Source organism: Pongo abelii, chromosome 12, assembly GCF_028885655.2.
Source record: "Pongo abelii isolate AG06213 chromosome 12, NHGRI_mPonAbe1-v2.0_pri, whole genome shotgun sequence".
Lineage (NCBI taxonomy): Eukaryota > Metazoa > Chordata > Mammalia > Primates > Hominidae > Pongo > Pongo abelii.
In genome coordinates this window covers 96,090,903-96,105,902 of record NC_071997.2, presented here as the reverse complement: position 1 = coordinate 96,105,902, position 15,000 = coordinate 96,090,903, and the positions used below count along the sequence as shown (strand labels likewise).

At 39.5% G+C, this 15,000-nt stretch overlaps 1 protein-coding gene across 5 annotated transcripts in view; it reads right to left on the bottom strand.

Annotated features, from left to right (window-relative positions):
• FEZ2 (fasciculation and elongation protein zeta 2) overlaps positions 1–15,000 on the bottom strand; it is an 80,643-nt gene that overhangs the window by 57,552 nt on the left and 8,091 nt on the right. For all 5 annotated transcript variants that reach the window (XR_008522451.2, XM_024242038.3, XM_063713726.1 and 2 more), the window contains exons 3-5: positions 7,622–7,738; positions 5,561–5,702; positions 2,872–3,140 (exon numbers count right to left, since the gene is read on the bottom strand). Coding sequence is in view for 4 of the 5 variants with exons in the window: in XM_024242038.3 (XP_024097806.1) it covers positions 2,872–3,140; positions 5,561–5,702; positions 7,622–7,738 (528 nt within the window). In the remaining variant the exon portion in view is untranslated. The remainder of the gene's footprint in view (positions 1–2,871; positions 3,141–5,560; positions 5,703–7,621; positions 7,739–15,000) is intronic.

Below are 15,000 nucleotides of genomic sequence, written 5' to 3'. Positions count from 1 at the left end.
CGTCTCCAAGTTTAACTCTGCTCTATACCCACTCCAATATTTCATTAGAGTATCTTTGGACCAAAGAGAACAAGGTAACAATTTTAGATAAAGTGGTATGCCAACTACAAATTGATGTACTGCTTCAGTGAAAAATACATGAAGAAAAATAGAAGGAAGCTATTCTATACTTAACGAAAAACTTCAACTCCTGCTAATAAAACAAAAATATCTCAGGTAGGAAAAAAAAAAAAAAGTGACTGATGTTATTGAAAAAACAGGTAACATATGACGATTCTAAGGAGGTCACCATTTTTTAGGAATTAGTATCACTGATAATAGCAAACTCATAGAGACCAGGTCTTGCCAAGACTGCATGTGATATAAAATGCTTGGTAAAATGTTTGGCAAGCTACTGGAATCTGTTTATCCAACTGCCTATTTCACTTTGGGTTTCTTTTGAGCAACCTACCACTATTTTCAGAATCACACTTCCAGCCTACTTGTGTCACAGATAGGATGGTCTTTCCCTGGTATTTTAGGCTTTTTATTTTTATTTATTTATTTTTTTTTTGAGACAGAGTCTCATTCTGTTGCCCAGGCTGGAGTACAGTGGAGCAATCTTGGCTTACTGCAACCTCCGCCTCCTGGGTTCAAGCGATTCTCATGCCTCAGCCTCCAGAGTAGCTGGGATTACAGGCATGCGCCACCACACCCAGCTAATTTTTCTATTTTTTAGTAGAAACGGAGTTTCACCATGTTGGCCAGGCTGGTCTTGAACTCCTGACTTCAGGTGATCCGCCCACCTTGGCCTCCCAAAGTGCTGGGATTACAGGCATGAGCCACCGCGCCCGGCCGCATTTTAGGCTTTAAAAGGATACAGGAAACTGTACTGCAAGCTTAGCCATGCCATTACTGAACTGATTAAAATTTTTGACACAAATTGTAAATCAGGCAAAATGCAACTTCAAAAGTTCAAACATTATGAAAAATATTTACTGTTACTATGAATCTATTTCAAGACCAATGAAGGCTGAAGTAAGACCTAACTGTTGCCTTGCCAAATCCATTTCTCAATATAAATGCCATGTAAAATTACACAATGGATTTACTCTAACCCTTTTTACATGGGAGTTACAAAACGAAGCCTTTAAACTCCTCTAGGGATAAATTTACTTTTCTCAGCCAAGTGTTAACAGCAATAAATGGAGGATTTACATGTAATCCCTAAAAGCAAATAGGCAGAAATTACCAACCATGCTATGACTTTTTAACTAAGCATTTTACTTAATCTCACTTGCATAACAGGGCAATTTACAGGGTGCCAGTTCTAAAAATATGAGATGCAAATGCAAAATAGTGTCCCTAATATTTTAAAGCAAATTTTCTAGGATTGTATATTCAAACAAATGTGGGTTGGTTTTGGGGTTTTTTCAGAGTACTCACTAGGAATGACTAAATAAACATCTATTCAATCAATACTGCCATTTCTTAAAAATAATAGATATCTGAGAACTTTTTTCAATGTCAATGTATAAGCGATGTCCTTTCTTTCTTTTTTTTTTTTTTTGAGATGGAGTTTCACTCTTGTTGCCCAGGCTGGAATGCAATGGCGTGATCTTGGCTCACCCCAACCTCCACCTCTCGGATTCAAGCAATTCTCCTGCCTCAGCCTCCAGAGTAGCTGAAATTACAGGCATGCAGCACCACGCCCGGCTAATTTTATATTTTTAATAGAGATGGGGTTTCTCCATGTTGAGGCTGGTCTCGAACTCCTGACCTCAGGTGATCAGCCCACCTCAGCCTCTCAAAGTGCTGGGATTATAGGCGTGAGCCACTGTGCCCAGCCGCAATGTCCTTTCAAAATAGATACAAATGAACATTACACTAAAAAAATATGGATTTATTCATAGGCTAATAACAGCATAATAAATGAGCTACATGGTAAGACTCTCTTTGTATTAACTGCTCATTGGTGGCCCACCATCCTAGAACTGTATTTCCAGGATTCCATCAGCATCTGGTTAATGAGATCTATTTCTCTGCTAAGTATTCTTTAGATAAATAAATTAGACTTTATCAAAAACAGAACGCATATTATTGCAAGCCATAATAGCTAGTTTGTGATTTGTGAGACCACGTTATTGATATCACAAATTAAAAAGAGATGTTCCATTTAGAAAAAGAGATCCCTTTACCCAACCATTATACTCTAAAAATAAAACCAACATTTCTTCACACACAAACAAAATCAAGGTGGGAATATACAAGACTTCAACACAAAAAAAATCTTATCAAAGCATCAGCGTTTCAGATGTTCTAAACTTGTTTTCACCAGTCAGTAATAGTCTAGTCTGCCAAATACTAGGCCAAATGGCTGATGTCACTTACCTTCTTGTATTCCAACCTCGCTGAAAAATCAGGAGGAACCTGTTTACAAACAATTTGTGCCTTGAGCAGAGTTCTGCTACCCCTAAATAAACCCCTTCTAATTTCTTATCACACAACTCATAAGAGTTCAGCAAAAATAAGAAAAAAACTACTAGCCAAATATACATAACCACTCTTCAAATTTTGATGTGGTAAAAATGGTCACTTGCTAAAGCTTCTTTTCTTCAAGACATCTTCCTTTTTTGCCCCCTCTTCCTTCCACTTACTTCCTTGCTAAACATTTCACTATTATTCAGAAAACCAGTACACCCTAGTCAAGAAAACGACTTTCTGAAGAAACTGAGCACAGTGGTATTCTGGAATAAAATCCCACTGGGCTCTGATTAGAAGCGTAACACTCCTGCCCATGTACAACCTGCACACCTGCCACCAGCCCCGAAGGCTGGGACCACCACAGAACCTGTTTCCAGTGTTCGACGCCTCCTGCAAAACATCACTTACTGTGCCGGGCATATGACTTCTCTCATTCTTCCCATTCTGAGAGCTGCCATTTTTTAGTTTCTTTTTCTTTTTTGCTGTTTCTTTGTGCTCTTTCTGTTTGTTTTGCACTTCAATAAGAACAGAAATAAAGCTGTTTTTCACTTCCTTTTCAAACTCCAGTTCATCTCGTAAAGCCAACTGCTGCACCAGCTCCTCAGAGTACTCCTTAATGGCAGTCTCAATTTCTTCCAGGATTTCATTTAACTCAGACACTGACAGCCTTTTCACTCCTGTGACCAAAAACAAAATACAGCAGATATTAAGACAAAAACGTTCCAAGGAAGCAAAACAGAGTAGTCACTAGGAATGACTAAATAAACACCTATGTAATCAATGCCAAAGAGCAAAAATCATATTCCAAGCAATTAAATTGACTGTGTGTGATCTTCTCAGAATTCTTAAACTTCTGGAGAGCAGATCTGAGTAGAGGTAAGTGGGCAGGTGAGTCACTTCTCAGCTTGCTGGGAAGAAAGTCTAACAAAAGTTTTTACTTGTGCAAATAAATCATTCCATGAATAATACTTCAGTCAAGACTGTGAAGGCTTGTACATGGAAAAGAACAAACAAAAAAGCCGAGGGAAAGTACAGAATCCACCTGCTAACAAGAAACTGCAAGCCGTTCAGCAGGGTTCTGGGATATCTCTGAACAGGAAAGCAGTTGATCTGAAAGAATTAAACTAAATAGACACCTAATTACATACGTCCTGATCTGTGAATTTTGCTGAAATTGGTGATATGGTTTGTATCTGTGTCCCCAACCAAATCTCATACTGAAATGTAATGTTGGAGGTGGGGCTTGGTGGGAGGTCACTGGATCATGAGGGCAATTTCTAACAGTTTAGTACCATCCCCCTGGTGCTGTTCTCATGACAGAGTTCTTATGAGACCTGGTTGTTTAAAAGTGTGTGGCTCCTCCCCCCGGCCCCCTTCCTCCTGCTCCAGCCATGTGAAGATGTCTGCTCCAGCTCTGCCTCCCACCATGAGTAAAAGCTCCCTGAGGCCCCCCCCAGAAGCAGATGCTGCCAGGCTTCCTATATAGCCTGTGGAACCATTAGCCAATTAAACCTCTTTTCGTATAAATTACCCAGTTTCAGGCATTTCTTTATAGCAGTGCAAGAATGGACTAAAAAAACTGGGAAGACAAAAGGAAACAATATTCCCTGAAACCCCATTTCAGTCTTTTCTCAGCACTTCTCCCCCCTGTGACAGTCCCAACCCACAGGGCCTCAGAATGTGGAGAGGGGGTCTTTAAAGAGGTAAATTAAGGTTAAATGAGGGCATTAGCATAGGCCCTAACCCAATATGACCGGTATTCTTATAAAATAGGGTGATCAGGACACAGAAGAAAGACCACGTGGAGACACAGGGAAAAGGCAGCCATCCGCATGTCAAGGAGAGAGGCCTCTGAAAAAAACCAAACCTGCCAACACCTTGATCTCAGACTTCTGGCCTCCAGAACTATAAGAATATAAATTCCTGTTGTTTAAGCCACCCACTCTGTGGTACTTTGTTCTGGCAGCCCTAGCAAACCAATACAGATTTTAGTATCTGTATCAGGTATCAGGACTGTATTTGGGAGTCAGGACCTTAACGCTGTTTAGCCCTTATCTACAGGAGCATAGTGAAATCAGACCATCTGAAAGAATTTGGTCTGTCTGACCATCCGTATGTTGAAGCCATACAACCCAAAGATCTTTAGGTAACTAAGATTTGGACTGGGCATGCCATAAAGATAAAACTAGGTGACAACACGAGTTGAGCAGATACAGACCCCATCAGTGCCTATTCAAGGAGGGGACCAGTCATAAGGCAATGATTAGATACACACCTTCCAACCAGCCTCAGGCTATTCACAGGCTGGTTATATTTATTCAGAAATTTTTCATGAAAATCAACTGTAGAGTTTCTAGAGTTCATTATTCTCACATATGTCAAACAGATCCATGGTTCCCAAAATTCTTCATAGTAACACACAAGACTATTTGTACAAACAGGAATTGCATTTGACAAATAATTACTGAATATCTATTCTACACTTCAAATATGATAGGGTTTGTTATAGACTCAATTGTGTCCTCTCCAAAATTCACATGTTGAAGTCCTAACCCCAAGTACCTCAGAATGTTACAGTATTTGGAGATATGGTATTTAAAGAGGTAATTACATTAAAATAAGGTCATTAGGATAGACCCTAATCTAATATGATTGCTGTCCTTATAAGAGGAAATTTGGGGCCGGGCAATGGTGGCTCACACCTGTAATCGCAGCACTTCGGGAGGCTAAGGCGGGAGGATCATAAAGTCAGGAGTTCGAGACCAGCCTGGCCAACATGGTGAAACCCCGTCTCTACTAAAAATATAAAAATTAGCCAGGCGTGGTGGCAGGTGCCTGTAATCCTAGCTACTTGGGAGGCTTGCTTGAATTGCTTGAACACGGGAGGCACAGGTTGCAGTGAGCTGAAATCATGCCACTTCATTCCAGCTTGGGCCAAAAAGTGAAACTCCGTCTCAACAACAACAACAAAAAAGTAAATTTGGACACAGACACAAACAGAAGGAGGATGAAATCAAAGCTTTCTGGAGATGATCATACTATAGATTTGATATAGACAAAAAGCACAGAAATCATTGATTTCAGCAGGCTCCCTTACTCTCTTCATAACTGCCGGTACTAGACCTCTTAAGAGTTTGAATTTCCTGGGAAAGCATTGAAAGCCGATCTGACTGTGTAGGGGTTTCATCATCTTCTGGGTCCGGTGATTCCTGCATCATTTCTTCAATTTCTTCAATAACCTTCGAAAACACACATACCACTGTTAATCAAATATACAAAAGGAAAATGATCTATCTGGAACACGGTGCTCACCTAAGGCACCCAGAGCAGAAATGTACTGAATTCTCCATTAACCAATGGTGTTCAGGTGTGGATGCTCCAAATAATCAAAATTTTGACTGTAGGAGTGAACATGGTTTATCAAGAAAAAATTACAATATACTAAACACAAACCTAAATAGAATTGGATTTACTACGGCCATCATGATTCAGAAGGCCCTAATATGTCTTGCAAAGTCTAGGAAATCGCGCTACAAACACATAATAATTTACTTCAGACACACCAGAGCCAGATCATAGAGTAATCATTAGAAGAAAGCAAATAACAGAAAATTTACCATAGACATACAAGTGCTCAATTTAAAGGTATCTTATCAAAAATTCTGACATAAAATTTATAAAATACAATAGCACAAAAAAAGTATATATAAATGGGAAATTACCTCTATGACAGCAAAATATTCTTTCAACAGCAGAAAAATAATTCTATATGTTAATTCAATGAAAAAAAGGGATTTTTTTAATTACTCAAAAAGTAGAAGTCCAAAGAGAAAAATGCTGTGAAAAGCAGAAAAACTTCAGAAATACATTTGATTTTAAACAATGATCTACCGTCTAGTGCAGTGCTGCTCAAATCTTACAACAGTATCTCGCCCTGTTCCAGATTCTAAAAGTTGAGAAGGATATAGAACTCAGCAAAAATGTAAAGGAAATCCAGGAAAATTACTCAATAGTTAGAAAAAAGGACCTAAAGTTAAAAAAAAATTAAACACAATTAAATGAAGGAGGAAGACATCATGAGCATATTTCCATGCTTTATGAATTAACAAGCTTAACAGGTAAGATTTCCACCAAGGAAAAACAAAGGCAAATCTGAAGGAGATGGGATTATGTTAATTATAAGAAGAGTCTCCAAAACCGGATATATAATACGGTACAATGAGCCACCCAAGGATCCTACAGAATCTGTTATTCTAACTCTTAAAAAAAACGGGAGAGCTTATGGTATTAGGCAGGTCAGTGAGGGGACAATGAATTCTCAAGGTCATGGCTATCCCTAGATTACCCTCTACCTCAAAACAACCTTCCAACCTACTATTACCTTGCTTTTTTAAGCACCACATTCTTCCCATGCCTAGAACAATTCAACCACAAATATGACTAAGGAGGATCCAAATAACACAATTTTAATGTAAATTTTTAATGTACTCCTCCCAAGCTTGCCATAATATATCTCCTTACTGATCTCGTCTTTCCAGCCTAAAAATAGAGTGTGGTAGAATTCACAGTCCTAGTAGCCATGGAACATTTTATTTCAGGAAGAAGTTCTGGCATCACATTTCAACAATACAACAGAGGTGGGAAGAGTATTCAGAAAATGAGAAAGCTGATTCGACTGGTTTTAAGTGAATACAGGGTTGACCTCAATAGCGCATTCCACGGGAATAATGCTCACTTCTTTCTGGGGCACACAATATGTTACTTTAATACATGCTAATGCTTTTTACCCAGGGTTTTAAAGATACTAAATAATTTCTACACAGATACTTCAGTTTGTCCGTGTTTGGGTAAATCTAAACAAACAAGGAAACTCACAATATTTTTCTGGTTTGGGGTTAAGCAACCACCTTTCCTTGGTACCTTGTTATAATCTTCAACAAGGCCTCTGTTGGAAACCTTCCCAACTAACATAATCTCTTCTGCTTCAGATCACAAATACTTATTTTTCTCTGTGGAAGAGTTAACTATTAAGCCTGTATAACCAGAAAAAAATAGGAAAGATAAGTAAACCAACAGCCATCATTTACTGTCATAATAAGAAGCCATTTTTCAGCTCTAGAGTCTCCTTTCCTTGCGTTGCTGAGTATCTCCTCTATACCTGGTCTGCCGTGAAGAGGGGTTCATCATTAACACAGGAGACGATGATTGAGTGCATATCCAGCTGTTCTCTCAGCTCTTCATCATCTGACGTATCAAAGAGCAAACTGTCACTTACCTAAAAACAAAAATACCCATCATTAAAAGCAGGACATCCTCATCAAAACAAAGTTAACAGCTCTGAGTAAAAGAGGCTGCAGAGAAAAGCAACTACTGAGAGCTTTCCCTCGAGAGGGAGAAATTATTACGATCACTCTGAGCCAGGCAATGAGTACATATTCATCTTGAACAGAAATGAGAAGAATGTAGAATAAACATGAAATCACTGAGATGCTGCGTAAGACTGCTATAAAAGCTGTCAGATATGCAGAAAAAAATTACGGTATTCATTAGCAAGTCATAGGGAATTACAGTGAATAGAAGGGAGAATATGGGCAGGGTTAGCAACACACAGTAAGATTGGTAGACGTTAACATTCTAAAGAAAACATAAAAGTTAGTTACTTGCAAACTAACTTCTAATATTTGAGTAAAAGATGATCAACTCCCTGAAAGGCGGGATCTGTCCATGAGCGTCACACTTGCCCTTCCAATTGCACATTCCTTCTCAACAAAAAATAATAACCCTAGGTTCCAAGAACATCTTTAAACCTAACTAAGGTGGTGATTCACCACTCACCTCCTCACCATCTTCCACCCTGCTCTGTGCTCCAGGAGGATGACCTTTATGGAAGACATCAAAGGATGCCCTTGTTGTCTGGCTTCCAGGTGGGTTAAACCCCATTGGCAGACACTGGGAGACTGGAAGGTGGGATGGTGAAAGCTGGGCATGTATTTTGCTGTCTTCCTCCCTGTCAGACTGTCATTTGTTGACTATGGCTCTTCATCAAAGCCACAGCTTTGATTAGCAGACTTCTCCCACAAGGCCAATATCAACAGTTTCTGGTAATCTCTCCCTCTCCTTACCTCTTCACGCCCAGGACTACTAAAGTACCAGTTTCTGTTGCCAGCCCTGGGGGACTGCACCACATCAAGTTAGTTTCCCTTAACCCTGCCCACACCAATATAAACAGCCCCTTAATAATGACTTAGAGTTTAATACCAGTACTGATTGTAAAAACTTTGCCTGAAAAAACTCAGCAGATTAAAATGAACAAGTGAACATCTGTCTATCATCTACCTATCTGTCATGACATGACTATTCAGGTGTTGAATGGAACTGAAATTAGAACTCTCTTCCTCAGGAAGGATTAGCACAGAGTTTCCAAAGAATAAATGGGCAACAAGGATTACGTAAGAAGCCACCATGTCATTCTATTACATAGTGTAAAACTAAAATGATAAAATTTTACCTGGCAAAATTATTTATACATGCAGAGGATATATATCTAAAGCTGAGGACACAATGGAGTGGATGTAGGTTCCTACTGCTTCCCTAGTTCTTCATAACATGAGCATCTGAAGTTTGCAGGTGAACACAGCCTACAGAGTAAGAAACCTGCACGTGAGAAGGTCCAAGGGAAGAAGCACTGGCATGCTGACTTTCCAACATTAGGCTGGGAGAAGGGCCCCATCGACACTGCAGGGTCCACCTACAACCCTATAGTGCAACTCCAGGCTCCTGCAAAGTGACGACATCCCTTCTCATTTTATTTCTTACTGCACCATCAGCCTAGCAAAGGCCTGGCCATGGCCTTCAACACAGCATCATGAACTCAGAACACTGTGTTGAAAAAAGGAGAATATAAAAGCTTCCAGGGAGGAAAAAAAAAAAATCACATTAAAAGGATCAGGAATCAAAATGTCATATGAATTCTCAATAGCAACAATAGATGCTAGAAAATAATCAACGTAACTTCCATGTTTGGAGAAATTCCATCCTAGAATCCTATATTCTGCTAAAACAAGTAGGCAGAGGCTTAGGATAAAGACATTTTCAGACATACAAGTTCTGAAAAATTTTACCTCTCATGCGCCCTTTCTCAAAAAGCTACCAGGAGGAAAATGAAAAAGAAAAAAGATATGTGGTCTAATAACAAGTGACAAAGAGAATTCTCATAATGATTGTTAAGTGAAAATCCCAGAATGATGACTGTAAAGCTACACTAGGGAGTAACATTCAGATTAGAATTTTTACTGCAGAGAACATGGAGAAGAGGGAGAGGTCGGTGGGGAGGGAGAGCAGAAGGACTAGATAGATTACCTAGTGCGGTCCATTTACTAAAATGAGTTCTATGACTCTATTGAGGCTGAACTGGTCAGCTAATTATAAACTAAATAAACCACAAAAAGGCAGGTAGTATCCTAAGAAAAAACCTAAGTAGAAAAAGAGAAAATGTAAACATAATATATCAAAATGGGTCAACTGTGCACATTTAAATAGTAAATATAAATGATAAAGATTAATTCAACCCCAGATGTTATGTAATTATACTGGGAAGATGGGGAAAGGGAAGTTTGTGGGAGGGTACGGTGTCAGGGATTGGCAAAGGACAGTAAGAGAGCTAAACCTTCACACTCTGGGTAGAAAATAAAGTCTAAAATTGATAAAATAATATCAAGTAAAATGGCATGAGCATGTTATCTGCTAAAAGAAATAGCTGATATCATTTAAAGTGGTCACCTCTGGTAAGGAGAAATCAAGGATGACGTAAGTGGAGCAGAGACTGCCTTTTCATTTAAGTCCTATAGTTCTAATTTACTTTTTAAACTATGACAGCTGTTCCTTTAATAATTTAATTTTTTAAAGAAGGAGAAAGATCAAGAGACTAGGCTCTTGATGAGAGGGGATGTATTATTTCAATATTGTAAAAGATGAAAATGTGGCACACTGTGATCACAAAGGCATGTCGATACCATGGAGTAGACCTACCGGTAAGTTTCATCGATCCTTACACTTCTGACACTTCACACCCCCTTCCCAATCACTCTTCCTATGTTGCAGCTTGAGGACCATGATTTTGTTTTATTTTTCCCCTTCTGGCTTATAAATACTAAAAGTTTTAATTTTAAAATTAATCCAGGGTGGGCACAGTGGCTCATGCCTGTAATCCCAGCACTTTAGGAGGCTGAGGCGGGTGGATTGCTTGAGCTCAGGAGTTTGAGAACAGCCTGGGAAACATGGTGAAACCCCATTTCTACAAAAAATTAGCCGGACATGATGGCACATGCCTGTAGTCCCAGCTATTCAGGAGGCTGAGGTGGGAGGATCACTTGAGCCCAGGAGGTGGAGGTTGCAGTGAGCCAAGATGGTGCCACTGCACTCCAGCCTGGACAACAGAGCCAGACCATGTCTCAAAAAAAAAAAAAAAAAATTACTCCTAAGGAAGCCCAGGTTGCTATGGCTCACACCTCTAATCCCAACACTTTGGGAGGCCAAGGTGGGAGGATCTCCTGAGGTGAGGACATCAAGACCACCCTGAGCAACACAGGAAGACCTCGTCTCTACAGAAATATATTTTCTTAAAATTAGCCAGGGATGGCGGTGCTCGTGTGTAGTCCTAGCTACTCAGGAAGCTGGAGCGGGAAGATCGCTTAAGCCCAGGAGTTGGAGGCTGCAGTAAGCTATGATGGCGCCACTGTACTCCAGCCTGGGCAACAGAGGGAGACACTCTCTCAATCTATCAATCAATCAATCAAATTGCTTCTATGGAAGACATTATCTTTTTCTTATTTCTACTCTTAAAGGTATAAAGATGCATACAAAAGTCCCTGTCCTGAAAGAAATGCACATAGAAGGAGAAATACAGCACAGAAGATGTTCTTAAGCTGAAATGAATGAGAAGCATTCTATCATATAAGTATATTCAAGAATGGCACCAGATTTAGAATAGTGTTATGGCCAAAACACATGAGTAATAACAGTAAACTATTATAATAAATTTCCATGACAACAGAAATGATCCCAGATCATCTTTCCAGAGAGAGAGCCAAGTCCATTCCCCACAGAGATGGCACATGCTAAGAGCTGGAATATCTTTCAGGCTTTGCAAACTAGCCCTGGCTGTCATGGGTATCATTATTCACTCCTCCCTTCAGCATTAAATGTGCCTTCTCTTTGCCAAGCATTCCCATCACTCCTTCCAATGCCAGGGTTAGATACAGACCCGGTGGTACTGTTTCCCTGTATAAAACCGAAGATACATCAAATGGAAAAAATGTGCCCACATAAGAATTTGAAAGATACCAGTTGCCTTACTCTAAAAAAGACATATCAAATTTAGAAGTGTGCCATCTTAATCTTCAATCAAAGAAAAATTTAAAACTGCAATCTAGCAAACTAGTTTTCCTGAATGTTTTTCTCTTTTTAATGCAAAAAACATTCTTCTTTTGTCAAAAAAAAATTTCTATACACTTTGTTTTATAAGTAAAATAATCTAAAGAACGCTTTCAAAAGGTAAATTTTACATAGCTTAGTCATGGCACAAATAGAGCACCAGGTGGCAATGGTAAATACAGTAACTTTGCCAGATTAAAAAAATGTTTAATTATATACCATGTAATAGAATGACGTGGTGGCTTCTTACATAGTCCTTATTGCCCATTTGTTTTTCAGAAACTCAGTGTGTGCTAATCCTCTCTGAGAAACAGAGTTCTGATTTCAATTCTATTCATCACCAGAATAGTCATGTCACAACAGAGAGATGATAGGTGAATGATCACGTGTTCACTTTCATCTGCTGAGTTTTTCCAGGTAAGGCTGTTTTTTTGGTTTTTTTTTTGAGACAGAGTCTCGCTCTGTCACCCAGGCTGGAGTGCAGTGGCGCGATCTCGGCGCACTGCAACCTCTGCCTCCCAGGTTCAAGCAATTCTCCTGCCTCAGCCTCCCAAGTATCTGGGATTACAGGCATGCACCACCACACCCGGCTAATTTTGTATTTTTAGTAGAGACGGGGTTTCACCGTGTTGGTAAGGCTGGTCTCAAACTCCTGACCTTAGGTGATCCATCCACCTCGGCCTCCCAAAGTGCTGGGATTACAGGCATGAGCCACCACGCCCGGCCAGGTAAGGCTTTTTAATGTCAGTACTAGCATTAAACTCTACGTCATTACTAATCACTGCCTTGGCCATATCATTACCATGGCATTGAAAATAACATTCACAAGGCAGCAAAAGGGAGCAACTTCCCAAGATGCGATCTAAGAACAATACAAGACATACAGCAGTCCTTCAATATCCAAGGGAAATTGGTTCCATGACACCTCGATAGCAAAATCTGCAGATGCTCAAGTCCCTTATATAAAATGGGGTAGTATTTGCATATAACCTGTGCACATCCTCCTATAAGCTTTAAATTATATGTAAATTACTTATAATACCTAATACAAGGTAAATGGTTTATAGTTATATTGTATATAACTATACAATATTTACATTATAAAGTTGTATTGGTTTTTGGTTTTTTATTTTCATTATTTTCAATTGTTGTGTTGTTATTTTATTGTGGGTTTTTTTTTTCAAGTTTTTTAATCCACAGTTGGCTAAAGCAGCAGATGTGAAACCAGAGAATATGGTGGGCCCACTGTACATTTAGTCAATGAAATTGGATTAAAGTGTCTCATTCCTGCTGCTAATGGGCCTCTTTGAAGCTATGAATGAAAACTCTTCTATGCTATTTTTTAATATGTCAAAAAAGTAGTACCCATGGACTGGTTTCGGTGCATTCTGCATTACTTTAAATAATACAGAAAATATTTTTTTAAAACCTTTCTATCATGATCTCTGACCCTACAGTTTCACTGACAAGGCTATTCACTTATTCACTCAATAAACAGGTATCTTCATACTTACTATGTGCCAGGAATAGTGTAGTTACTATAAAGACAAATATAAATACCCGCCGGGAAGTCACAATCTAGTGACAGACCCAGAAACATATGATTAACAAGAGAAGGCAGTGGTAATTTTAGAGACAGGGACGAAGTGATCTGGGGACTAGCACCCATGAGACAGCAAGGCTAAACCCCGTGGCACAGATAACAAGTCCCTTCAAAGTTCACAACCCCACACGTGCCATCAGTTCCCCCAGAGGGGAGTGTGTTTTCCTTCCGTGCAGGGATTTAGGCCACGGCTAAATGACCATCTGTCAGAGATGCTGGAGGTGAGGATTCCCCCCAAGTGAGAGGCTGGATTAAGTGTCCTTTAAAGCCCCTTCCAACTCTAAAATTGTATAATTCCATGAGATCAGCAAAGGCTAAAACAGTAATAGGAAGCTTCAGAGAGGAAGGGAAACTTGAACTAAGCCCAAAATGATAGCCAGGACCTAAGTAAACATAAGACAGAGCAAAAGATCCCTCATTTTGTTCCTTTTCATTAAATGTATGCCAGGTCAGTCTGCAAAGCTTAATGGGATTAATGACTGGCACAGTCAGGAAGATTTCCATAGCTACTGAATACTGGGAAATATAGCCAGAACTCTACATTTTACTAGAAAATAATAACAGTAGGCTTTTCTGATCACATATGTAAGAAAATCCTTTTAACAAAACATTAACAATACTATTTAAAATACTGACCGGCCTACTGCATTATATTCTCAATAATCACATAATTACACGTAATGAAATATAGAGCAGGCAAGAAGATCTGGCATGAGTTTACATTATTATTTGATAAGGAACTTAAACAGCCTGGCCCTGAAACTTGGATAATTTGGCTATGTTTCTCATCAGATTTAAACAAGCTTAACACTGTGATTTTCCATTTCAAGTAATTCTCAACCCTTTTCTGCCTCCCTACCTGTCCCATCACTCGTGCTCACACTTCTTAGTCAAGGCATCTTCACTTTACAATACCAGGATGTACACAGGAGACCCCAAGAAAGATAAGTTAGCCAAGACCACATTTTAAAAGCCAAGAACTACTTTTAAAGGTTCTCCAGTATTCACAGGAATACATAGTCTCCTTACAACATCTCATGTCTAGCAGGTCACTACACTCATTAAAAAGTTAACTCCATGTGAGATTCCAATACCCTCAGTATATTAAACCAAAGGCTAGCATTTTTACTGAGTGTTTTAGTGCATCAAAATTTTACTGAGTGTTTCAGTGCATCATCACTGCCAGGCACAGCGGCTCACGCCTGTAATCCCAGCACTTTGGGAGGCCGAGGTGAATCACCTGAGGTCAGGAGTTCGAGACCAGCCTGGCCAACACTGCAAAACCCTGTCTCTACTGAAAATACAAAAATTAGCCAGGCGTGGTGGCTCATGCCTGTAATCCCAGCTACTCTAGAGTTTCAGGTGGGAGAATCACTTGAACCTGGGAGGCAGAGGTTGCAGTAAGCCACTGTACTCCAGCCTGGGCGACAAAGTGAGACTCCATCAAAAAAAAAAAAAATTGTGATGGAAATTTAGCTACACATATAAAAATGAGTGTGCTG